Genomic DNA, 25,000 nt, shown 5'->3' with positions numbered 1-25,000 from the left:
ATCCCTGATCAGGAAACTAGATCCCACATGTTGCAACTAAGATCCCGCATGCCTCAACGAAGACTGGGAACAGCCAAATAAATAAATAAATAAATAAATATTTCTTAAAAATTACCATAAGCTAAATCAGAAAACTAATGAGGAACTTCGCAGTGGATAGGTCAGGTTGCCCACATGTGAACCCATTGATCACTAGGACAGAGCCAACCATATGAAGCAAAAGGAAATATATAGCACCACCTCTTCTTGCCAAAATATTGAATCTGAAACTGACCAAATCTCGAGATTGAATTACTAGCTTGTACAAATACAAGTGATAGAGAAACATGTTAAACAACACTAAGGAGATGCAGTCAGCAAAAAATCTAAAATGTAAGATGCTCTATAGGGCACATTTCTTCAACAAAATAAATGGCAACGTGGGAGAGAAACTATTATATGTTAAGAGTTACTTTAGAGTCACATCAACCATAATTACAAATGCGTTTTCCCTTTGACCCAACAATTCCACTTCTGGAAATTCTTAGATAAACCTGCACATGTAGGAAATGAAGCACAGCATCATCCAGAGTCGTGCTACTGGCAACAGCAAAAATTTGGAAGAAAATCAAGGGTACATAAATACTGACTGGTTATATAAACTATGGTACAGTCACACAGTGGAACACTATACAGCTGTAAAAAGAATGAGAAAGCTCTTTTTGTACTGATACAGAAGATCTCCAGGATAAGTTTAATGAAAAAAAAAAAAAAGTACAGATCAGTAGATATGATGTGTTACCTTTAGGTAAAAGAGTAGAAAAATAAGAACTTATGTTCATATTTTATTGTGTTTGCATAGAAAACCACTGGAAGATACAAAGTGGTTATAAATAAAAGTGGTTACCTCCGAGAGGAAGGGGTGAGGTGGATGGGAAACCGAGTGGAAGGGGATAAGAATGAGAGCAAGACTTGCCAGTGTATACCATTCTATGTTGTTCTGACTTATGGACAATGTGACTATATCATCTATGCCATCTATATATAAAAGAAATGATAGGGATGGACTTCCCTGGTGGCACAGTGGTTAAGAATCCGCCTGCCAATGCAGGGGACACGGGTTTGAGCCCTGGTCTGGGAAGATCCCACATGCCGCGGAGCAACTAAGCCCGTGCGCCATAACTACTGAGCCTGCGCTCTAGAGCCCGTGCTCCGCAACAAGAGAAGCCACCGCAAAGAGAAGCCTGCGCACGGCAACAAAGAACAGCCCCCACTCGCCGCAACTAGAGAAAGCCCACGCGCAGCAACGAAGACCCAATGTGGCCAAAAATAAATTAAAATTTTTAAAAAAATTAAAAAATAAAAGAAATGATAGGGAATCATCTATTACATTAATTTATTTGCATAAGAGCCTGACAATTTAATGATAAATGGATCATGAAGATGAATGAGATAAGTGGGGAAAAATATTCTGGCATCAGTTCAAGGAGTTCCTTGTGACTCTCAAATATTGCTTTGGGCCCCTAGCATGAACCAGCACCTACCTCCATGAAAAAGATATCTCCATTTGTGTCTGTCCCCGCATGTACCACAAATGTCTGCTTCTTCATGTGCCGGCTGCCACTGGACCGGATAGAGAGATCTCGTCCGTTCTGAGGAAAGAGAGATCCTTTAGGGACAACCAAACGTCCCTCTCACACAGCCCTCTGGGCCAAGAATCCCTCATTCAGCAATTCAATTCTTATCCGCTTCCTTACAGCAGCGCCATCTGCTGGCCACTGGCCGCCATGGATGTGTTCTCAAACTTCCTGGTCTCAGGACTCCTATTCATTTTAACTTTATTGACGACCCGCAAGAACTTATGTCTTTGTGAGTTTTATTTATAGGTATTTACCACACTAGAAATTAAAACGGAAAAAATTTTAATGTTTATTAATTCATTTAAAAGGAATTAATACTTCATTAGTAATAAATCCATTACATGATAATATAAATAGCATATACTTTAAAAATAACCATATCTTCCAGAACAACAAAAAAAATGTGATGAGTGGCACTATTTTACATTTTCTGCGAATCTCTTTAACGTTTGGCTTAATGAAAAATAGCTGTATTCTCATATCTGCTTCTACATTCAATCTGTTGTGACATGTTGCTTTGGTTGAGGTATATTAAAGAAAACCTGACCTCACAGATACATATCTGGAAAAGGGAGGAGTATTTTACTAGGCTTTCCAGATAAATATGCATATTCTTCTTTGATGCTATACCAGAACCTCAAGAAGTTTCTTAAAGTTAGTTGCAGTGTGTAATCTGAAAACACGTCAATGAACACTTTGTACTTTGTTACATTAAAATCCATTTGTCTGCTTTACACTTGGAGTGGGTCTTTTACCCACAGTTGAATTTGTAACATCACACATCAGTCATCTGGAAAATACTGGTTCACCCAGTTATGCAGCTCTTTCAAATGCTGACGCATTTCATTACACAATATCAAAAAATCACATTCATCACCAATCTCACTGGAAAAGTCTTTAAATACTGGGAGGCTTCATGCACAAAAAGTCTGCCAAATACCCAACTCCAAATAACAATAATTTGTTAGTCATTCTTTCAAGAAAAAAATGATGTCCCATGACTGGCTGCAAAGCTGTCAGTTCACCTTGGAACTCAAATAGTCACAAATTCCCTTTCCTCAAAACAATCATATTTTCACTTGCAGCGATATGCTTTATGTGTATTTCTCATTTTGTCACATAGAATACTAAGAAGATGTATAATCACTGATCAGATTTAAGAAAACTGATGATTTTAACTGCTTCATCAAGGACATTCACAGGTGAAACTGGCTTTTTGTTTTGTTTTATTTTTAACTGAGAGTGTGTAGAGGTGGGGACACTAGCACAGTTTGGTGCCACCATCTTCACCGTGTTAAGGCACCAGTGGTTTTACCCACCTTTGCATTTGCACCCTTAGTGCAAATGTCAACCCAGTAAAAAAGGCAAATAACATTTTAGTATTATCATGAAAACAGTATTCACCTTGTGGATCCACAGGGGTCCACAGACCACACGAGAACGCTGAAATGGCTGCACTGGGATGCTTTTAGTGCAGAGAATCCTATCACGGAAGGGAAGGGCAAAAGCCTCATCTAGAGTCAAAGCCCTATTTTCAGAACTAGGGATTTTGAAAATATACGAGCCAAGAAATGACCTATGCGGAAGCCTCTGCGTTAGGCCATGAGGCCCACGCCTGGGAGGCTGACTAGCGCAATGGAAGGGAGCCTAAAGGATGGCCCAGGTGTGCTCACCAGGTTTGCCAGCTGGTCAAGCACTTCGTTGATTTGCTGGCTGTACACAAGCCCAATATGCGACTTTCCCATCAGGCGCCTCACCTTCTTCCGGATATCATTCTTATTTACCTGAAAAGCCAAAACAGGATCTTAATAACTTTCCTCCTGAGAAAAGTAGAATTCTAAAAGACCACATCACTGAGGATAAAACATTCAACTGTGTGTTCTGCCAACAGCCTGAGAAGAAAAACCCTGGTTCTGTCCCCAGGTGGCTTCTGCAGAAAAGTGGCTCTTAGAGAAGTTCTGGTTTAAGTGGACGGGGACTCACGGGGACACATCCTCCCTAACCCCCCAACCAATACCATAACATTCACCTCTAAAAACCCCTGGGGCCCCTCAGAGTGTGATTCTTAGATAGTAAGACTTAGGAGTAGCAATGTTCTACACTCAGTTGTCACCAAGACACCATCTCAGGGTTAAAGATCACCACCCTTTCCCAACCAGAGTTAACTGGTACCCCTGGAGTTCAAGAGACCCTTAAACAGAAAAGGAAACAAACCAAGAGTGCCGGCAGGGTATTCTCTGCATTTGATCAACTAATCTCTTCACATTTAGAGAGGCTGGGAGAACAGGAGGAGGAGAAACCCAGGAGCTCATTCTCAAAACAACTCTCTTCTACCCACCAAGTCCCTTTCAGAACAGGACTCTTCTATTTGGTAACACAGTTCTCCCACAGCTATAAAAACCAAGTATAGGGGCTTCCCTGGTGGCGCAGTGTTTGCGCGTCCGCCTGCCGATGCAGGGGAACCGGGTTCGCGCCCCGGTCCGGGAGGATCCCACATGCCGCGGAGCGGCTGGGCCCGTGAGCCATGGCCGCTGAGCCTGCGCGTCCGGAGCCTGTGCTCCGCAACGGGAGAGGCCGCAACGGAGGGAGGCCCGCATACCACAAAAAAAATAAAAATAAAAAAAATAAAATAAAAACCAAGTATAACCAAGTCAAACTAGAACCTACCATCACTATTTCAATGAGTAGCTCTTTTTACATCTACGGCAAAGTCTATATGATAAAGGACTAATGCTGAAAAGTAAATTCTGAGCACTCATTCTAAGGTTTCAGAGCCTACTACTTAAAAAAAAATTTTTTTTCCACTGTATTCTGTGGGGAGTTCTACAGGCGTCCTAAAACTATTCAGCAAAGGAAGCCCATTTAAAATTCAGAATAGACAAGTGGCATGCAATCATCAATCACCTTTACAACATTCCTTAGCACAACAGCCTGGCAGCTTCAGATAAATGGATCGTGTGTGAGCTGCAGAGAGGCCTCAGCCTTTCAAGGAAGAAGAGAGCCCCAGCAGGACGCTCTGACTGCTTCCCAACTGCCCCAAGATTTAGGCAACAGGAACAAGCCTTGCCCTCCAGTATCAGGAGCAGCTGGGCATAAGCAAAACAGACATTACCTTCATCAGCAGCATGTAGGAGATGAGGTTGTGCAAGAGCGTGGCCAGCAAACGATCTTCATCATCCTCTAGGCGCTTCCGGTCATGTTCTCCTAGGGACAGGTACCTGAGCAGGAGACCAGGACAAGTCAGCCCCCAGGTGGGAGAACACAGAATTAACTGGGAAGACGCTGAATTTGCATTTTCCCAAGGGTTTCTAAGCCTCATACCTGTCTATCATTTCCTGGGGACCCTGGTCCATACCCATCCCTTCTCTCTCCAACATCACAGCATCTAAGAACGCATCTTCCCAGAACTGCATTTGGTCCCATAAAGTAGAACGCTCTTTGCCTGTGTGGAACAGAGTTTTTTTTAGGGGCTTATATAACATATAAAGAATACGGCTGCCAAACTAAAACAGAGTAAATTCCAGAAAAAAGAAAGTCATTACAAATTCCAAGGCAAAGGAAACACTAGACTCTTCACCCCAGATCTAACATTCCTGCCACCAGCCCCAGCTGCCTCCAAGTGAGGCCCAATCCCTCCCGAGGAGGAGGGATGAACAGCACACAAAGAAAGGTGGTTACTTATAGAAAAGGTCTCCATAGCAGCATCCTCTAACTGGTCCCACATCGATCCTTTGTCCCTTCCTGCCGATTTGTGAGCAGGAAGGACCATGGTAGCAAGAAAGTAAAAGAAGACAGAAAGACAGAAGCTGTTGGTTAATACCAAACTTCAGTCTCTTCTAGTTTTCACCCACTGTTTTTTCCCCAGTAAGTCGCTTGCTTCAGATATAAAAATGTCCTCTAACATCAGCAAAAAGCCAAGCAGCTACTTGTTCAGTGCCACCCTCTTCCCGGGCTGAGTCCAGCTTCCTTCAAGTGGCCTTCGCAGTCTATTTCTCACCTAGGAGTCCCTCGTAGAGATAGACTCGCTGGCTTACATCTTCAGAAAAGCGAACTGGGCTGCCCACCAGCTTCTCCTTTACACTTGGCTTCAAGCTGTGGGCTTTACCCTAGAGAGAAGAGGCAGTAGGTCAGCTGCCAGAGGTAACAATGAATAGGGGCAAAGTAAACCAAGCAGCTCATTAAGAGGCTCACACACTAGGCATCATCATTAGTCACATATATTCCAGTAGCCCTGCCTTTGCTACTCTGCTTGCCTCAATCAGAAGTCAATCTGATAATCCTGCTTTCTGTTACTGCCTCCCAAAACATGCAATCAAGTTTTCATTTTTACTTACCTTTACCCTTTAGTCTCTGTAAGACTCTTTCCTCTTAAAAAAAAAAAAAATTAGGCAAATTCTCTGTAGCAGCATGATGCAGTGAAGAGAACACTGGGTTTGAAGTCTAGACTGACCAACGTTCAGATCCCTGCCTCTTACTAGCTGTGTGATCTTAGGTACAAAGCTTAGCTTCTCTGAGAGTCATTTTCCTCACCTGTAAAAGGAAGGTTATAATACCTACCCGATAGGACTATTCTCATTTAATATGAGAAAACACATATAAATCACTTAATAGTGCCTGGCACATGGTTGGTATTTGATAAATGTTAAGTCTTCTCTTCTACAATCTCTTAGAAATATCTTCCCACATAGAAATACCACTAACTTCATCTACCACTTCTGCAATATTAAACTTTCTATTCATTCAAAAAAGATCTTTGGCTGAGTAAGAGGTAGTTTTCATGCCTGCTTCACAACACATGCAACAGCATAAGCACAGAAGCCACTGAACAAAGGTTATTATTAGGCAATACCTAATTAGTGTGTCCAAATGCCAGCTTCCTGTTTCACAGCGCAAGACTTTGTTCAATGAACCATATTAACCTAAGATAATTGATTTCTTACTAAAATAGCCCTTTTTGAGCCAAGAAATTTAGGTAATTGATCTCAGCAACTCAACTGCACAAAGAGCCCTTGCCCAGAAGTACAGGAAAAGTAAGAATTTGCCCCAGGAAGGTGCCAGGAAAGGTAGCACACAGCTGAATGGCTTCTTGCAAGACTGCTACTCCATAACATCTATCTAAACCTCCAAAATGGAAGCACACTAGAAGGATTTAAAATACTCTTGGGGCTTCCCTGATGGCGCAGTGGTTGAGAATCCGCCTGCCAGTGCAGGGGACACAGGTTCAATCCTTGGTCCGGGAAGATCCCACATGCCGTGGAGCAACTAAACCCACGCGTCACAACTATGGAGCCTGCGCTCTAGAGCCCATGAGCCACAACTACTGAGCCTGCGAGCCACAACTACTGAAGCCCACGTGCCTAGAGCCCGTGCTCTCCAACAAGAGAAGCCCCCGCAATGAGAAGCCTGCGCACCGCAATGAAGAGTAGCTCCCGCTCGCCGCAACTAGAGAAAGCCCGCGCGCAGCAACGAAGACCCAACTCAGCCAAAAATAAATAAATAAAATCAATAAATGTATTGAAAAAAATAATAATAATAAAATACTCTTAATTAAAAGGGTCTGTTTAGACTCAGGGAGAGTTAAGGTCCATTAGCTTGAATGGCTCTGCTGACTCTCAATCCTATCCCCTACCTCCACCTTGGGATGTCACCTGCTCTGTTAGAAACATGTATACAGAAGGCCCTGGGGGTGGGAATGATCACCAGTGTTAAATAATTTATTTCATTTAAATTTCATCTTCCATTCTCCCCACAGACCAAAGAGAAGAACCTATGAGCTCTTGTAGAGAAGATCCATTCTCAACTCTGCCTAACCAAGTGGTGAGTGTATGAGAACCCTTAAAGCTGCCTAAAGAGGCCTGTATACACTGAAGGGCAGTGGGTCTAAAGGCAAGGACTAAAAAGAATTCATTTAATTCCAACTGATCACTGGCTTATTGTATAACCTAGGGCAAGATCTTTTTTTCCTAAGGCTTTGTTTCCCTCACCTGGCAGAAGACATTAGTTGTAGCAATATACTAAATTGCAAACCTCTTGAATATGGGAATCATGCCTTATCATCCCTGTTTCTTTAGTACAGAATCTGGCATTTAGTAAATCACTTAATAGATGTTTATTAATGAAGGAAAGCTTCCAAGAACTATTAGGAATATACTAAAATGAGATGCTATTTTAAGGTGCTGTATAAATAAAGCAGTGACCAGAATAAAACTAGACTAGTCCATAAAAATAGGTAGACTGGTACAAAATGAGAGCTGCAACTGCCCTGACATTGCTATAAAGGCATCACTTTGCTTATTTTAAACACGGGGGTTACTGCCACACAGGAGTCGAAGCCCTTATCTGACTGGGCAGGAAGCCTAACTCATCAATGATTCAGGAGAAGGTTCTAAAAGCCCCAGATCGCGGAGTCAAATGACTCTGAAAAGAGCTAATTAAAGAAACATTTTCTTTCAAGTCAAATATATGAAGGTTATCCATTCCTTCCTTCCTCTTTTCCTTCTAATTGCCTCCTAACTTTTCATCCCGTTCTAACCCATCCCCATCCCTCTGAAAAAATGGTCTTCTTTTGTTAGTAAACAAACTTACAAAGATGGCACTGGTGGCAGAGTTGGTTTCAATTTCACTATCAGACAAAGTGCCTCTAGAGCCTGCCAAGTGGGTGCTGCCCTCACCGCCTGGTCCATCACCTGCATTGCTGCTCAGGTCACTGTCCGCTCCAAGGGTCTCTCCAGAGCTATTACTCACCTGGAAAGGAAAAAAAGGTGGTAAGGGGTATTCCCCAGAATGTGTCCCAGAAATGCCAAGCTGCTAGAGCTCTCTGCTACCATAAAAAAAGTATCCAACTTCAAAGGTGTGTCAGACAGCCTCTGGAAGTACCTTCTTTACAAGATGAGGAGGAGCCCTGGGTGAAATCTCGGGGTCTGATCCCACAAACAAAGACCTATGACAGGTAGACATCTCCACCAAGAGAACCAACCTGACCTGAGACTAAGAACAGCCCCCAAAGGAGAGAGCAGCCCCCTTGTCCAAAGGGGGACCCACACCCCACCCACCAAGATGCCAGCGTGGTGTTCCCCTACCACGGTGCTAACTTCAGAGTCCTGACTTGAGCTTCGGATCATAACGGCTGGACTCACACCAATGACAGAATCTGGAGCAGTCCTCTGAAACAAGACACACGGACTCAGACACGTTAGGGAGGTGTCCAATCTAGTCTCAGTTTCCCTAAGAAATACTGTATCTTCTTCCATCTCTCCATCCCCCCCCTTCTATTGTCATCCCTAGATAGGTCATGAAAAATGAACATTTTTCCTGAATATAAAAATATATATGACTTACAGCGTGAGAAAAATAATGAGTGTTAAAGAAGTACATGCTCACTACAGAAAATACACGAAAGAATAAGGAAAAATAAGCCATAAACTTACCACCTACGTTAATCTCTGTTAAGTCTTTAGCATATTTCCTTTCAGTCTTTTCTATGTATGTTTTAAAAATAAAATTTGAATCATATTGTATATAGCTTTGTAAACACTTTCCCATGTCACCAAACTTTTGAAAACACAGTCATTAACGGATACTCATATTGTATTACATGGATATATCACACTTATTTCATCATTCCCCTACGACTGGATATTCACGTTGTCTCAGTGCTGTCATCTTGTTCAGTTTCGATCTTAAAGACGTATTCTGAGAGAGGAACTTTTTAACGCTCGCGATCCTCAGCAAGGCTGCCACAAACCTGGGGACCAGATGTCAGGCTCACACCACTGTCTGCGCTGACTTGGGGCGTCTTCTCCTCTGTCTCACCAAGGTCAAAGGTGGGTTTGATTACTTCCGGCCCTGAGTAGGGGAAGACTTGTGTTACTCAGTACAAGAGGCTAGGGGCAGGCTGGCGAAGGGAGTGGGACAGCAGCACAGCCTGGTCCCAGACCAGTTCAGCATGTCCCAGTCACCTTTCCAGGGACTGCCACCCACTCAGGCCGCACTGGAAGAAGTCCCCAGATGCCTTAAGGACCAAGCAGGAAAAATTAAACCTGGTCTCAAGGGGTTCTGCAGCCATCTTCTCAACCTGAGAAAATTCTGACCAAATCATCCTAAAGCAGAAAAGCTCCACAAACAAACATCTGAACCACATTCCACTGTAGTCAGAATCAGAGCTTCACTTGTGCCTAAGACCCTTTAAGGGTCCCCAGGTCACTCTGCTTCCCAAGCAAGTATGTCTGAAGGGGCTAGAAAAGGAAGAGCCCAATGAGATTAAAAAACACCAGCTGTTTCAGCGGACGCTGCCTACCCCCACCCTGCAGCTTCTGTGTTTGACATTAAAAACCACCCCCATATTTCCCGCCCGCCCACAATGATATGGCAGAAGGACAGAATGACAGAAAGCAAGAAAGCGTGCCTAGGCAAGCCACCAGAGAGAGTTGGGAAGCTACAGACTCAACACGGAGGGACAGCAACCATCTCTGCCAACTGTGCCCACAGGCCTTCTAATGGGTGAGGGAGATATCAGCCAATGAGGGGCACTGAAATAGGCAAACATTCTCCCCACCAACTCGGAAGCAATAGAGAACCAAGCTCTGAGGGATTTTACACAGTAGATGCCCTGATTACTGCCTGATTACTACAAGGGGAGGGGGAAAGAAGCAGCCTACAAGCATATACCTATGAGTCACATACCACCTACCTGCTTTCATTCCAAATACCACCCCCAAGAGCAAATTTGGGGTGGGGCTGACAAAGGGAGCCTGCCCCAACTGGGCCTGGGGAGTTGGCAGGTATGGGAGACTTGGGAACAGGAAGGGGCATTTGTTCCTTACTCTGTTTTTCCAAAGCTTTTTGCTTTTTCACTTCCTGGTGCTTGTTCCACAATTCTACCCAAGATGCAATGTGAGCAGGAGAGAAAGACAGAGAGAGTCAGAGGCTGGTCAGACAGACGAAATGGAAACCCACCCACCCAAGCTGATTCAGTCTCAGGCACAGGATTACAAATCAAGAGATAAAAAGAGATCTTCACTGCGGGGAGGGGGGTTAAAAAATCAAGAGATCTAACGCCTTCCCCCCAGGTCAAGAACTAAAGTCCTATCCTAACCTCAATGTGGCAGTAAAAATCCCCCAGAATGTTAGAGCTGGCAGAGCCTTTAATCCAGCTCCTTCATTCTGGCATGAGGAAACTGATCCCAAAGAGGCTGGAGCACTTGCTCAAGATCAGGTAACTCAGGACCAGTTTAAACTTCCACCACACCATGCTCTCTGCCAAATGAGCTAGGCAACAGCAAAGTTTAAAGATTCCGGATAAGACAGATGATCACCTCAAGCAGCCAAAGGGTTTCAGAGGCATGAGCACAAGTCTGTTTGATTCACTGGATTGGAGAGAGGCCACTCCAGGTAGGCAGTTAGCGTCCCTTCTTCTTGCTACCAAAAAACCCCAACTTACCCTCAGCATCAGTGCCTGCCCTACCAAGAGACCCATCTTAGCCAGTCATCTGGAAAAATGCTTCCGGTAGAGGTGACAGAGAACACTAAATGGTCAAGAAGAGCATCTTAGTAGGGGTTAAGGAGAGAGAGTACCGATCATAGCAATTCTCTTCCTGGAAGAACTTTAGAGCCTACTTAGTGCAATCTCCTTGTTTTCCAGACGAGGAGATAGAGACCCTGAAAGGGGAAATGATTTGCCCAAAGTCACTTTCCTAGTTGGGGGCAGATACAGGACTAAAATTCCAGACCTCCACACTGGCGGGTCAGTACATCTTCTAGAACATCGCAACAGGTAGGAGAAAAGCATGGTTGACTGCCTCTAGGACAATATTTTGCTGGTTAGAGAAGCACAGTTCTCCTAAGAAGGAAACTGGTTCCTCATTACCATTTATGGGAGCAAAAGGCAACTGCTAATGCATGCGGCAAAGAGGCACTGGCTAGAAGCACATTGCCCAGGGACCCAGAACCCGAAAAAGAAAGACACAATCTAGATGACTCAAGGTCAGGCAGGGAGTGAGTCAAACACAGGTGACACCCAGAGAGCTCACCAAGGCTCTGCCTTAGTGGGAATGGAGAAACACCAAATGTAAGCAAGGTCTAATCAAGTCCAGTAAGGACATGTTTAAAGAAAAGCTGACTCAGAACTCTGTACCTCGAAGTCCAGAACCCAGGGAAATGGGGTTGCCGGACATGCCCCAAAGGAGCAAATTCGAGGGCAGCATAATGGTTGGATGGGGGAAAACTGGCTTTAGAGACCCAGACAGTCACAATTTTATAGCCCAAAGATGCATCTATAAACTTCCTTATAGCTTCCAGGAGCTCATGTGGCCTCTCCATTATGTGAAGAAATCCAGATGTAAATAAAAGAGAGGGACGGGGAGTACAGCTCAGACTCCTGCACTAAGCCTCGCTGGGCCCTCTAAGCAAAACTTCCATTCTTCCTCTAAGCTGTAGGTGAGGGTGGCTGTAAATGAAGCATAAGGGATAGAGAAGTATGAAGAAATGCCATTAGAAAAGGACACAAATCTATCTTCCTGTCTACAGAGCAAAGCGTGGGGAAGAGAAAGGCAGGATTCTGGATGAACTGAAAGGAGGGAGGGACATTAAGAAGCCAGAGCTCCTCTATCACACCCAACATGATACACACCGATAGATGCTACAAAGTTCTCCTCCTTTAGACTTCTGGTGTCCAGTTCCTTGGGACTCTTTCCTGAGGCACTTGGTGCCCGAGGTCCCAGCTGGGGGACTCTCAGCTGTGCCATGGCCTTTGGGTCCCCCCGCCCAGCCAGGGCAGGATCCTTGCCAATTGGTGTATTTACAGTCTCTGTTGGACTTCTCTTCCGCTTGTCTGGTTCTGAGGAAAAGATCAAATATAGGAAGAGGTCAAAAGAGACAGTGAGTGAGAGTCAAGGTGTGGGAATGAGGTGGGAGAAGCAAGGATAGAGGAGGATGTGGAAGGGAAGAAGTGCAAGGAAAGAAAAGCTGACATCGTTCTTTTCCATGACAGAAAAACACCCACTACATACATACACGCGCTAGAAAATAAAATCCCAAAGCCTAACAGGAAGCAGCTTGACACTGGGAACCTCGTCAAGGGGCCAAGTTCATTCTTTCAGAGAAGAGTGGGAGAGCTGTGGACAGCACGCTGCCCTGCTGGTCCGATCCCTACCTTTACTATAGTAGTGGGTCTGGGCGATCTCCAGAAGCGCAAAGATGCTGGCCATGCCACCCAGACCTGCGTGGGCGTAGGACTGCTCCAGACTGAGGACCGTGCACTTGAGCAGGTCTAACATGCCCTTGTACACCTTCCGACTGATCTCCTGCAACAAGAACCCAGGGGCGAGAGTTGGGACAACTGCCTCTGGCGCCCACGTCCCTCTTCCCAGTTGATTCCAACTCCCAACGCCCGGCACTGACCACATCTGGGATGATGTCCTGCCGGGCCTCGTCCTCTGACTGCACCGTGCGGTTCAGCTTGCTCAGGACAAAGACTCTCAGCTGCTCGCTCTCCAGCAGCCGTCGCACCTTCTTCATGTTGAGCCAGCCAACTCCCTGGCCGTCCAGCACGCTGTGCACCACCTCCTTCAGGAACTGCTGGTTCTCACTGGAGGGTCCATATACCACTTCTGTGGTCATTGGCTCCTTTGCAGAGCATCTCCCCCTTTCACCAGACTAGATGTTCGCCTCCAGGGGCAAAACACAAAGCCACGTCTCCAAACATCCAAGCCCACTGCGAACCCTGCCTCTCCAGACGGCCTGGTTTTCCCGAGTACCCACCACTGCTGGTACGCTCTGCTCAACACCGTGAGCTATTACTGCCGCATGGGGACTGAGTCAGAAGGGGGAGGGATTATTTCATTTACCCACTGAGAGCTTCCCTCCCACTTTCGAGCATCCCTAGTGTTTGGTACAAGGATCACTACCTCTATCTGGGAACTTTTAAAACAGCTCTGCCATTTATTACCTAGAATTGCTGGATCGACCCTGAGGTGACGGAGGCTCTCTTTTCACTGTTGGGCTGTGTTTAATGACCGATGACTTCTGGTCCACTAAGGCCCTCCTGTTTCCTACAGCCAGGAAGGGAGAATGAGAGACATCACTACTGTAGTCCAGTAGCTGGTGTCAGCACAGCCCTGGGTAGCCGTGTTCCACACCCATTCCCTGGAAGGGCTGGGCGAGGGCAGCACTGGGGCATCACACGTAGGTAGAAACCAGCCATGGCAATGTGGAGGAAGTGGGGATGGAGACTTAGGCCACTCCACATGCACCAGCAGCGCGCCCCATGGGCAAGCATGGGCATCCCGGGGGACGGGGCAAGGCAGGTCACTCGAGTGATGCCGCTTGCTCCATGAGGAGGATGGCCCTCAGGCAGGTACAGGAGATGCTAGGAAAAAAGATCATGCATAGCTCACGGGCAAGACCCACCTTCACCACTCCCGGGGCCGGCTTCAGTAACAATCTCCATTAGAGTATTTAGCCCAAATACTGGGACACAAAATACACAATTAGTAGGTGCACCATGATACCACAACCCCTGTACCCCTCAATGGAGCTGTTAGTCAGATAATCTGAGCGTTCTCCCAAAGCTTAGTGCACATAACCTTAGTTCTTAGGCACCTCAGAGCTGGAAGCCAAGTGGCCAGGAGACAACTGAGGCTTGAGGAAAGACCATCCTTAAGACTATGGCCTCTCAAAGCCAGAGGCAGGGTAATAACACAAGGAGCCTTTAGGTACTAAACAGGCACATGCATGAAAGGGGACCATTGGTTTTCATGAAACATCTAGCACAGAGGTCCAGAGGGGCTGCAGGTATGCAGAGGGAAGAGACCCAACTTGTAGATGCTGTCATGGGAAGGGGGGTGGGGTGAGGATGGGAGGTGGGTGGGAGTGATGAGTGCAGCAAATGAAGTGAAGCATCAGCATGCAATGGAAGCATTTCAATTGCTCTCCCCTTCAACTATATCAAATGAAAGCCAGTGACGCTAACACCTTTCCATCCCTCACCTCCTGAGCCTGTGAAGACTCACTCTACAGGGCTGGTTAGCTCCCTACACCACTAGCTATGATGTCCTTTTGCCCATCTATCCTATGTTCCCATCCCCACTAAAGAACATTACTTAGATTCCTGACATTTTTAACATTGGGAAGAGAGGTCAATTAAAAAATACATGAAGCTGCTTCTCATTGTGCTTCCTTCTGTGATTAAATATTTCAGCACAAAATCCAGAGTAAACAGAAGTCAGAGTAAATTCAGAAGAACCCTTCAGGGCTTCCCTGGTGGCGCAGTGGTTAAGAATCTGCCCGCCAATGCAGGGGACACGGGTTCGAGCCCTGGTCCGGGAAGATCCCACATGCCGCGGAGCAACTAAGCCCATGTGCCACAACTACTGAGCCTGCGCTCTAGAGCCCGTGAGCCACAACTACTGAAGCCCGCGTGCCTAGAGTCCGTGCTCCGCAACAAGAGAAGCCACCGCAGTGAGAAGCCCACCCACAGCAACAAAGAGTAACCCCCACTCTCCACGACTAGCAAAAGCCGCGCACAGCAACGAAGACCCAAAGCAGCCAAAAATAAATAACTGAAATAAATAAATTTATAAAAAGGAAGAACCCTTCAAACTGTCAGAGATCACAAATGAAAATCAAATAGGTCTTAACTGCCCCTAGAAGCCAACCAATGCTACCAGGCCCACTCATAGGGCCTAAGTTGACATGAAGCCAAAGTAAGAGGCTTCTTGACTCTATGAACACTGCCAGGCTCTTCACAACCATCCCCTGGGGGGCCAGCTCTTTAGGACGGAGTCTGTCCTAAGTTCATGCGGTAGGAACCTGGCAGCTGATGAGCCCTACGTTAACTACGTGCCTCTGACAAAGGTTCCCCCTAGAAGCAGCAGTAATCCCCCAGTTGCCATGATCCTATATGATATAACAGGGCCGTCTCTTTAGCTACAAAAGACTGTTTCCATCTAAAAACCAGCAAGAACTCATGATGTGCAGTGAAAGCCATGGGAAGCGATATGAGAGGCAATAGCCGGATCAAAGGATTCTCCATACATGGGGCTCCTGACAAGCACCCACAGGCCTGAAATATTTCCCAGAGAACCTTGGCTTGGCAAAAGGAGGCCTGGAGTTACCTTTCAGACTGGGGAAGGGCGTGGTTTTCTCTCGCGCTCCTTTGGTAGGCAGTGTGAGATTTGAAAGACTGAAGCTCGTACTGTGGTTCCGATACAGGCTGCCTGTCAAGGGGAGCGAGTGAGAGCAGTGAGTCACAGGGATAAGGAATCAGAGCATTATGCTCCAAAGACCGTATCATCATCTTCACCCTCCTCCTTTTCAAATGCAATCCCAGAACCTCTGACCTCGCTTAGAAAGGATCACGCCTAACTGGGGCAAACAAAGGGGCCACTGCCAGGACTGCTCATAACCCAGTAACAACTTTCTCTGACGGCTTCCCACGACAACATCCAAGTCTCTCCTCTACTGCTGACCCAGCATGAACGCCGGCAGTTAACGCGCTTCCGGTCTGATGTTGGTGCTGTCCCTCCCGGGCTTCTAAAAAACTCACCATCACAATTATCCCCCATGTTGGCTTTCTCCGGTCCCTAGTCTGTCTTTAGTCTTTAACTGACACCACCCCTCATTTCTGGTAATATTCTCTATGCACAAGTCAATGTCACATAGATTTCAAGGCATGTTCACGAAAAAGTCCTTTCCCAGGCAAAGAAGATATTAGATATATACCCAAATCAAATTTGACCAGAATATTTCCACAAAATATATGTACAAGTGTATGATTTTTAATATAATGATTATTTTTCAGTTGAACAGCTAGCTGTCTTACCTGAAACGGACTAAAACCTCCAGATATAAAGATAACAACTAATCTGTCCCTGTTCTTCGTTGACCTCCCGTGAAAATACCTTATTCAGTATGACCCAAACGACCTGATCTGGAGCTTGATAATGCCAACCCAGCCCTATATCTGAAGCTCTAAGCCATATCTGCCATGGTCAGGCCCTGCTGGAGCGAAGATGGGACAGAAGCGTGAGAGAGCTGAAGGCACTTACTGGCAAAAGACATGATGCCCCCGAAGCCCTCAGTGCTGTTGTTGGAGACGGTGGAGGTGGGCGAGCTCGCTCGAGAGTCTGACTCTGCATCTGAGTCACTTGCCAGTTTCAAGCTGTTGGGCCGCAGCAGCTTTTGAGCCCTTGAATGCACAGTGGCACCTATAAGCCCCAGGCAGGGGTACCTAATCTTGGGCGTGTGGGCCTGATGCTACACTGCGGTCACCTCTCCCTCCCCACAATTTCTAAATGCCTAGATCAAAGCATGACCCTCTGAGGACGCAGGACCATGAGAGCCTTCAGACTGCTCAGACTTTCTGGTTAACCCTCGCCCAGGGTCCACTGTAGTGAGGTCCTTCAGTCACCCATCTAGAAGGCAACCCCAGGCTCTCACCGATTGCCACTGACATGTTGGCTCAATCGGGGAGTGTAACCTTCCCCCTGCTCATCATCCTCCTCCTCAGGGGGAAAGCCATACTGGGGCTCGAAGTATGGATTGTCATAGGTTCGCCGGCACACTGACCCCTCTCCAATTTCTGTCTGACGCCTGTCCACGTTCGCTTTGCCAATGCTGGGAGGCACGCTGGGTAGGGACTTGGAGACGCCTACTGCTGCCTTATCATCCATCTCCGTTGAGTCGGCAGGTTCCTAGGGGACATATTAAATCAAAAGGAGTCACCTGGTACCCTGTGATGCCTTCCTATGTTCTCAGTTCAAGCCAGGCCTGTCAGGTTCCTAGCCGAAGGGGTATGTGAGAAAAGATCTTTGTTATACCCCTGTTCTCTATCTCCACAAATTATGCAAAGGGGATCTCGGCTAACCCCTGAACAAAACTAGATGTCCTTCTGGGGTCAAACTGTATCACTGTACCTCACAGGCTCTAAATTATAGGATCTACGGAGAAGAAAAAGGGGGAAATGTGGAGAAAGTATCAAATTAAGTGAACAGCTTCATCCTAGCTTTCCTAACAGCTGAGGCCCACGTCCCAAGTAACAGTCCTCACTTATCCACTCCTCCAAGTCCTCACGTACAGAACTGGCTCCATGGATAACGGTGCTGGGGCTACTGCTGGCGGTGGTGCTGGAGCTGGAACGCAGAGGGGCGTTTTCCTGAGAGTTCTCGCTGTCTGGGCCAGGTTCCTCTGCTTCCTTCTGGCTCTGCAGCTCATCAATAGCTACCTCACTGGCATCCCCCAGTGCCGCGTGTGTCAGAGGATCCATGTCTGCCAAAACCCAAGGATTATATGTATGGCTGATTCACTTTGCTGCACGGTAGAAACTAATACAACACAATAAATCAACTATACTCCAAGGACTTCCCTGGTGGCGCAGTCGTTACGAATCTGCCTGCCAGTGCAGGGGACATGGGTTCGATCCCTGGTCCGGGAAGATCCCACATGCCACGGAGCAACTAAGCCCGTGCGCCCACAACTACTGAGCCTGAGCTCTAGAGCCCACGAGCCACAACTACTGAGCTCGCGTGCTGCAACTACTGAAGCCTGTGCGCCTAGAGCCCGTGCTCCGCGACAAGCCACCGCAATGAGACGCCTGCGCACCACAACGAAGAGTAGCCCCCGCTCGCCGTAACTAGAGAAAGCCCGCGTGCAGCAACAAAGACCCAACGCAGCCAAAAAGATAAAATAAAATAAAAAATAAAAAAACTATACTCCAATTAAAAATTAATTAAAAAAATTTTTTTAATTAAAAAAGAAAACAACAAGGATGGCAGGTACAGACCATACCATCACAGAACCCCAAACCCTGTCCCAAGCTGGCCAATTTCTCCAAGTACACTTACTAGGAGTATCACCATTGATGTCACATTTCATCATCTCACTGACAAAGTCACCAAGGGAAGAGTAAGAAGAGCTTGAGTCATCATAATCCATACTATCACTGCCGCTGCAGAGTGAAGAGCAAAAAAATAAAACAGAAAAAAGGGGCAGGGAGAAGAATCAGCAATCAGCATTAGGAAAAATAAACAGAGGAGCACTCTTAACTCAAGGCCAGGGAGCAAGATAAAATAAGGAAACTAACACAAAACAATCAGCCAAAATATAACCCAAGGTTTCAAGGACTGATGTCTAAATCCTATGAAATTCTGCAATTGCGCTAAATAACGGCTAGCAAGAGCCTCTCAGACTTCAAGAACCGTCTTGCTGCCATAAGGGGCTGCTCACCTGTCATCAGTAGGGTCAGAGTCAGAGTCGTGCTCTGGCGGCACGCTCAGCGCCTCGGCCAGATGGGAACTGCTGTCATACACTCGATAGTGGACGGGCTGCAGCTGGTGGGTGTACCACTTCGGCTTGTCGCCTATCAGGGCTGGATCAAACGTGTCTACCCACGGAGGAAAAAAGGAGAGAGTCAGCAATAAGGGAAAAAAGCAAGCAAAACCTAAAAGAAAGGTGGGAAAAAGTCTAAAGCAAAATCAGAATGGCAGGGGCAGGTGGAAGATTAGAAAGGGAAAAAGCAAAGGGAAAAGCCATCAGGAGGACAAACGCAGAAGGTGGGGCAAAGCAGAGGTAGGTGGACTCACTGTTGTGAATCCGCTGAAAGGCATAGTTGGTGGGGTTGAGGATCCATTCTCCAAAGTACTCCACAGCCTGAGTCCTGGCCAGTTTCTCAGCAAAAGGAGTCTGCCGGGGACGTGAGGCTAGAAAGGAGCCAGCTTGGAAAGCTACCACGGGCCGGGGGAAGAGACGCAGGGTACGTGTGTGCATCTGAAAGCCCTGCAGCACGTTGGGGGAGTTGAAGAAACGGACCATGGCCACTCTGGGGAAGAAGGGGATGGTGAGATGACCCAAGTCCCTCGCCCTGCAGAGCAAGGATCCCTACGACCCGAGGCCTCAGACCACCTCCCACGGTCATCATTAACGGGCTTCCAAGAGCAAAGGGAGAGGTATCTTAAAGAATCATCAATCCCCTTCTTCACACAAGGTCTAAGAGGCCTGAGAGTAGGATTATTTCTTCTGTTTGCTTTTACTAAGGTGGCAAATGTAACCAAATATTATATACATGGTATATATAAAAAACCTCTGGCTCAGGGAAGTAATCTGCCCCAAGGTCGCTGAGTGAGCAGAGACCAATTTAAGAGCTTGTGACTGTGGGGATGGCTTGGCTGTACCTGGTTGCGACATCCACAGAATCCACATCGTTGCCATAGATGAGTGGGTTGAATTCAGTGGAAGGTGTAGACTGCAGGTCATTAGAAGGCCTTCCCAAGAGAAGGGGGATCTCCTGGCCTTCGTGGAATTTCTCCAGGTTGAGGATGGGCTGGGTGTTGAGACTCATGCTGGCGAGGGCCTGCGGAACAATAAGAAGTCCCTCAGAGAAGGTAGATTTCTGGGGCAGCCAGCCAATCTCAATTCCTAGAAAAGAACCTTCATCTTTGAAACAAGAATCCAAATATTTTAACCTTTAGAAAACAATCTGAATTATGAAATCTTCGGCTTAAGCCAATCTGACTCAAGGCAACTTGATCAAACCTGAAGTCCGAGGCAATAGTTTTCAAATTTGTTTTAGCTACAAAATCTTGTTTTTCAATCGAAATCTATGTAGAAATATAAACAATCAAAACATGTAAAAGTAAAGCTTCTCTGAAGGACATAAGGAACCCAGAGCCTCATATGCTCGGGGGTCCCAACCTAAATCAACCCTCAGAGGCTCCATGGGGCAGTCTGAAAAACACTGGTCTAGCTCAGCAGTGTTTCTTAAATGTTAATGAGCATAGGAATCACGTGGGGATGTTGTTACAATGCAGATTCTGATTCAATATACCTGAGGTGACTCTGCCCTTTTTAACAAGCCCAGGTGATGCTAATGCTGTTGGTTCACGGACCACACTTTGAGTAACAGGGGTCAGAATACAGGATCTGTGAGCCCAAAAATCTTAGCTCCTACAAACATTTGAAGTCCAGTATCATATATCAACCTCTCCATCTCATTAGTCATACTAAAGCAATCATCAAGAATGAAAAACACAGCAAAGGAAGACAGCTAGAGAACTTTCTGAACTTGCAATCCTCACCAGACTCTGCAGTAACAAGATATCATATTACATCAGTAATGATGAAGCAAGTGAAAAAGAGAGGGATAATACAACATCACCCATTTATATCCAAACAGATTTCACCTAGAGGTATTTCTTTCTTCTTTTTAAAAAAAATTTATTTATTTATTTATTTATTTATGGCTGCGTAGGGTCTTCATTGCTGTGTGCGGGCTTTCTCTAGTTGTGGTGAGCGGGGGCTACTCTTTGTTGCGGTGCGCGGGCTTCTCATCTCGGTGGCTTCTCTTGTTGCTGAGCACAGCCTTCAGTAGCTGTGGCATGCGGGCTCCGCAGTCGTGGCTCGCGGGCTCTAGAGCTCAGGCTCAGTGGTTGTGGCACACGGGCTTAGTTGCTCCGTGGCATGTGGGATCTTCCCGGACCAGGGCTCGAACCCGCATCCCCTGCATAGGCAGGTGGATTCTTAACCGCTGCACCACCAGGGAAATCCCCACCTAGAGGTATTTCTAAGAACTGAGACAACACAGAGAGAGATTCCTGAAGACCCTTCAAATGACAGATTCCTAAAAAGAAATACAGAGCTATCTACTGGTGGTCCTACATAACACATACAGCAGCGCAGAGGACCAGGGCCTCATCACACTTTACCTTCAGGTACGGTGTTCAGCATGCAGAGGAAGAAGAAAATCAATCAATGAAAAATGTATTTAAGGGTTTACTCAAAGAAAGGAATTTTTGAAGAAATGATTCTATAGGGACCAGAGATCAATTCAAGAGGAAAACATAAAAGGAGCCAGATTATCCAAACTACTAACTCCCTCCTGTAACACTGAAAGAATGCTCCAAGGCCATTAAGAATGGCAGATGGGACAAGAAGCAGAAAGTGAAGGGTTGTTTTATACAGCATTACAAGGATTAGAGGGTGGGAGGGGGCATACAATGAATTAAAAGGAATCTAAAAAGCGCTTTATGAGATTCACCCTGCAACCCAGAAATGGGACACATCTCTTTTTAAGCCCACCCAAGGCTAAGAAAGTCTACTCCACTGGAAGTCTGAAAGGAAACTGGCTCTTACAGTAATAGCTGTCTGCTGCTCCCCTTCCTTTTCCTCATTCTTCACCTACCTGTTTTAAATGTTTTTTCAACTCTAATGATTCTGGTTCTGGAAGGATAGGTAGCACTTCTGCATTGGTGGGGGCAATCACCTGCACCAGAAGAAAGATAAAAGGCATGACCTTAGAATTAGTTGCTCCAAAGTTTCTCTTACATAGAGATAAGTAACAAGAATAGGAGGTTATATACACGGTATTATTATATATATGCAAACACATGTTACATACACACACATAAAATACACACACGCGTGTATATGACACATATACCCACCTGAAAGGAAATATTATACCTAAATGTTATTGGTGACTATGTCTAGATAATAGGATCATAGTTTTTATTGACTTCTTTATACTTATTTGCATTTTCTAAAGTTTTACAATGAACACATATAAGGGCTACCTACCAAAGTTTGAATGTACTCACACTGCAGAATGTTAATATACTTTTTTAAAGTCTGCAGTTTCTTACTAGAAACTACACTCCCAGAAAGCCATTAGATGACCTACACCATATGTAATAATCCTGCAACCACAGCTGCCCTACTGCTCTTGGAAGATGTGGGGAAGCATTTCACTCCAGCAAAAGTAAATCTTATAATTCTTTGAGTCCTAACCAAGGGCTTACTAAGCCAATAAAGTAAAAGCAGTATTTTTTAAAAAGTTGTTTCAATGTGTCCATAACAGCAATCACCCACAAACTTAGGAACTTCCTGGGAGTAATCTAGAAAAACAGAACACAATCCTGTTCTAGACCCTAGAATGCCTCAGCCAAGAGCCTCACCCTACTGCTGTCCAGATCCACTAGCCATACATCATCAGGCATTTTGAAGTCCAGTTTGTAGAGGAAGAAGCTGGCAGGGACCCCGATGATGTACGGTGTCGGAGCCAACAGCAGCTGTGGAAAAGACAAGAAACAAAACCAAAATCTACTGTGATCACATATTGAGTCACGATTTTTCTAGATTAGGAAAACGCAGGTCCACGATCCCTCTTCCAAATCCTTAAAGGTAGATGTGTTTCAAAGTTCAGAATTTTTCAGATTTTAGAAAAGTAACAGTGCATATGCTACATATTATGTAGCACCTGCAGTGGTGTAGCCAGCAGCCTATAATCATTATGTTAGCTGTGATAAATAAAAAACATAAATAGCATAGGTTTTGCCACCAGATCAGTTCAGATTTTGTAGACAAATAAGTTGTAACAAGGAATTCAGGACCAGTACTGATTTACAATTTCTCTGGGCATTGAGCCTTCGCCCTCAGAGCTGGACAGAGTTGGAACAGAGGTGACAAAGCCAGAAGACACCTTGAGACTCACCTGTTCTGCAGACGCCATGCAGGTGGGCAGCAGTGGGATAACAGGAAACATATACTCCAAGGGATAAATCATTGCCACAAATGCCATCACAGACATGGAGAGCGCGTTGTAGTCTCGGGACTGCAGCACCACCTGCAACGAGCCCCACCACAAGCGTTACCCGACAGGAGAAGGTTTGTGAGAAAACAGCTTCCCACGCTACAATTTAGTTTCTGTTTTACCAAGCCTACGGCTCTGGGAGCTTAGTTTCCACACTTATCACTGCCTCACGCCCCACCCCGCCTGCCGCCTCCCGGTGCAAGCACTGCAGTAATTCTCCCTTGAATCACTCCTTTGTCATCCTAGTTCTTGTACCCCCAAATCCCAGGGTCACGCATTGGAACAGAACGACTGAAAGTTTCAGAGAATTAGGCTGGTATAGTTAAGGAGAATTCAAATGAGTGTCAAGCCCTCTGAATATTTCCCACACGATACGAGTACCTTAATTCAACCCACACCAACTGAGGACTTGTTGTATACCTGGTATCGTGTTATCTCCTGGAGACAAAATGATGAAAAAGATGTAGTCCCTATCCTTGGAGAACTCATGGTCTAGCCTCTGCCACATTTCAAAGCCCTTTCCCTAGAACAGTCTAGAAAGCTGGCCCTCTCACCTTGTGCTCTAACAGGATGCAGGCTAGCACCTGAAGACAGGCATCCACACCCAGAAGTTCCAAGGGAAGGTGCAGTGGGAAATCCACTAGGGTGAATCGAGAGGGGTCTGGAAGAGCAAAAGTCAGAGCTTGCTGGAGCTCCTGGGGCAGGACCTCAATGTCCACTCGCTTCTGCCCTGAGACAGGTACTGGGGAGCGCAGCAATCGATAGATCCAGGCCTCAATCTCTCGAAGGTCGTGCAGAAGGGCACTGGACTTCTCCTCCACTAACAGCGATCCAGTAAAGATGCGCCACATGGTGTCCCTGAGCGGCAGACAGCAGGAAACACACACATAAGCACTAGGAGCTGACACCCCACTGCAGCCCAACGTAACCATAGAGGGTCTAATGACAGAAACTGGAGAAGCCCACCCTTTGGTCTCAGCTAGGATCACAGGGTATACATAAGAATAATGACAAGTGCAAAAACGTATACATAGCAAGACTTATTGTCCTGCCCATCGTGACACACCAAATTCCTCAGCATCACTCCAAACACGATTATGGAAGGAAGTCTAACTCTGCAGTAGTCTTTTGCTTAGCACGGACTAACACAAAGTGCTTAAGGAGGCCTGAAGGACCTCAGGCTTTAGAGGAAAATTCCCACGCCCCTCACAAGCCAATCACACCTCAACTCTAGATGCCTGCCCTCCCTTCCAAGCATCAACAGCGAACCGTACCTTTGTATGCCTCGAGGGATGCCCAGCTTCTTGCCCAGCAGTCGCTCACTACAGCAGTCCACCAGACGTTTGAGGGTGTACAGACACTCTCGGAAGGTGGAGAAGAAGGGGTAATGGCTGAGCACACACAGGGACGTCAGAGTGCTGTTGCGGGAACGGCTCTCCACCTTGGCCCGGCGTTTGCCCCGAGGAGACTGGTTCACTTCTGGGGTAGAGTCAGCACTGGGAGGATGCAGGGACGGGCCGCTCTCCGAGCTCTCGGGGCCAACCTCTTCTGAGATGCAGGTGGCATGGGGTCCTTCCTTCCCACGGGACCCTGCCCCGGCCTCCCCCTTTTCCTTAGGCACGCGCTTTTGGAAGGAGCGGTAGAAGTTAACACAGATGCCATAACGCGTGACTCCGGTGTCCTTGTCGGTGAGAGTGAAGACAAAAGAGGTGTCCTCACGCAGGCTCATGCGCCGTTGTCGCACACTCAGGCAGCCCTCTGGCTGGCAGAAGAACACGACATCCGGGGGCAGGGGAAACTCGGC

General features: G+C 46.4%; 1 protein-coding gene across 42 annotated transcripts; it reads right to left on the bottom strand.

The window, feature by feature from the left end:
- Window positions 1–1,404: 1,404 nt before the first annotated feature.
- Window positions 1,405–24,994, bottom strand: LOC102990380 (MAP kinase-activating death domain protein). 42 transcript variants are annotated; one of them, XM_055083358.1, is made up of 28 exons: window positions 24,471–24,994; window positions 23,751–24,054; window positions 23,098–23,229; window positions 22,562–22,675; window positions 21,790–21,870; window positions 19,784–19,962; window positions 19,196–19,431; window positions 18,840–18,996; window positions 18,458–18,561; window positions 17,692–17,882; window positions 17,055–17,308; window positions 16,664–16,803; window positions 15,731–15,832; window positions 14,025–14,084; window positions 13,564–13,666; window positions 13,017–13,203; window positions 12,769–12,919; window positions 12,247–12,453; window positions 10,442–10,495; window positions 9,364–9,464; window positions 8,672–8,782; window positions 8,205–8,363; window positions 5,617–5,725; window positions 5,298–5,360; window positions 4,941–5,061; window positions 4,732–4,837; window positions 3,293–3,403; window positions 1,405–1,631 (listed from the first exon to the last, which is right to left on the bottom strand). In XM_055083358.1, the coding sequence occupies exons 1-28, from the start codon at window positions 24,923–24,925 to the stop codon at window positions 1,503–1,505; spliced, it is 4,221 nt and encodes a 1,406-aa protein (XP_054939333.1). In that variant the 5' UTR covers window positions 24,926–24,994; the 3' UTR covers window positions 1,405–1,502. The 42 variants fall into 42 exon arrangements, with proteins under 42 accessions (XP_054939333.1, XP_054939334.1, XP_028342263.2 ...); XM_055083359.1 differs by having other exon boundaries at window positions 8,702–8,782; XM_028486462.2 differs by having other exon boundaries at window positions 1,406–1,631; window positions 8,699–8,782.
- Window positions 24,995–25,000: the final 6 nt, after the last annotated feature.

The sequence above is a fragment of the Physeter macrocephalus genome, unplaced genomic scaffold (assembly GCF_002837175.3).
Source record: "Physeter macrocephalus isolate SW-GA unplaced genomic scaffold, ASM283717v5 random_1652, whole genome shotgun sequence".
Lineage (NCBI taxonomy): Eukaryota > Metazoa > Chordata > Mammalia > Artiodactyla > Physeteridae > Physeter > Physeter macrocephalus.
This window is presented reverse-complemented; position numbering and strand designations above follow the sequence as displayed.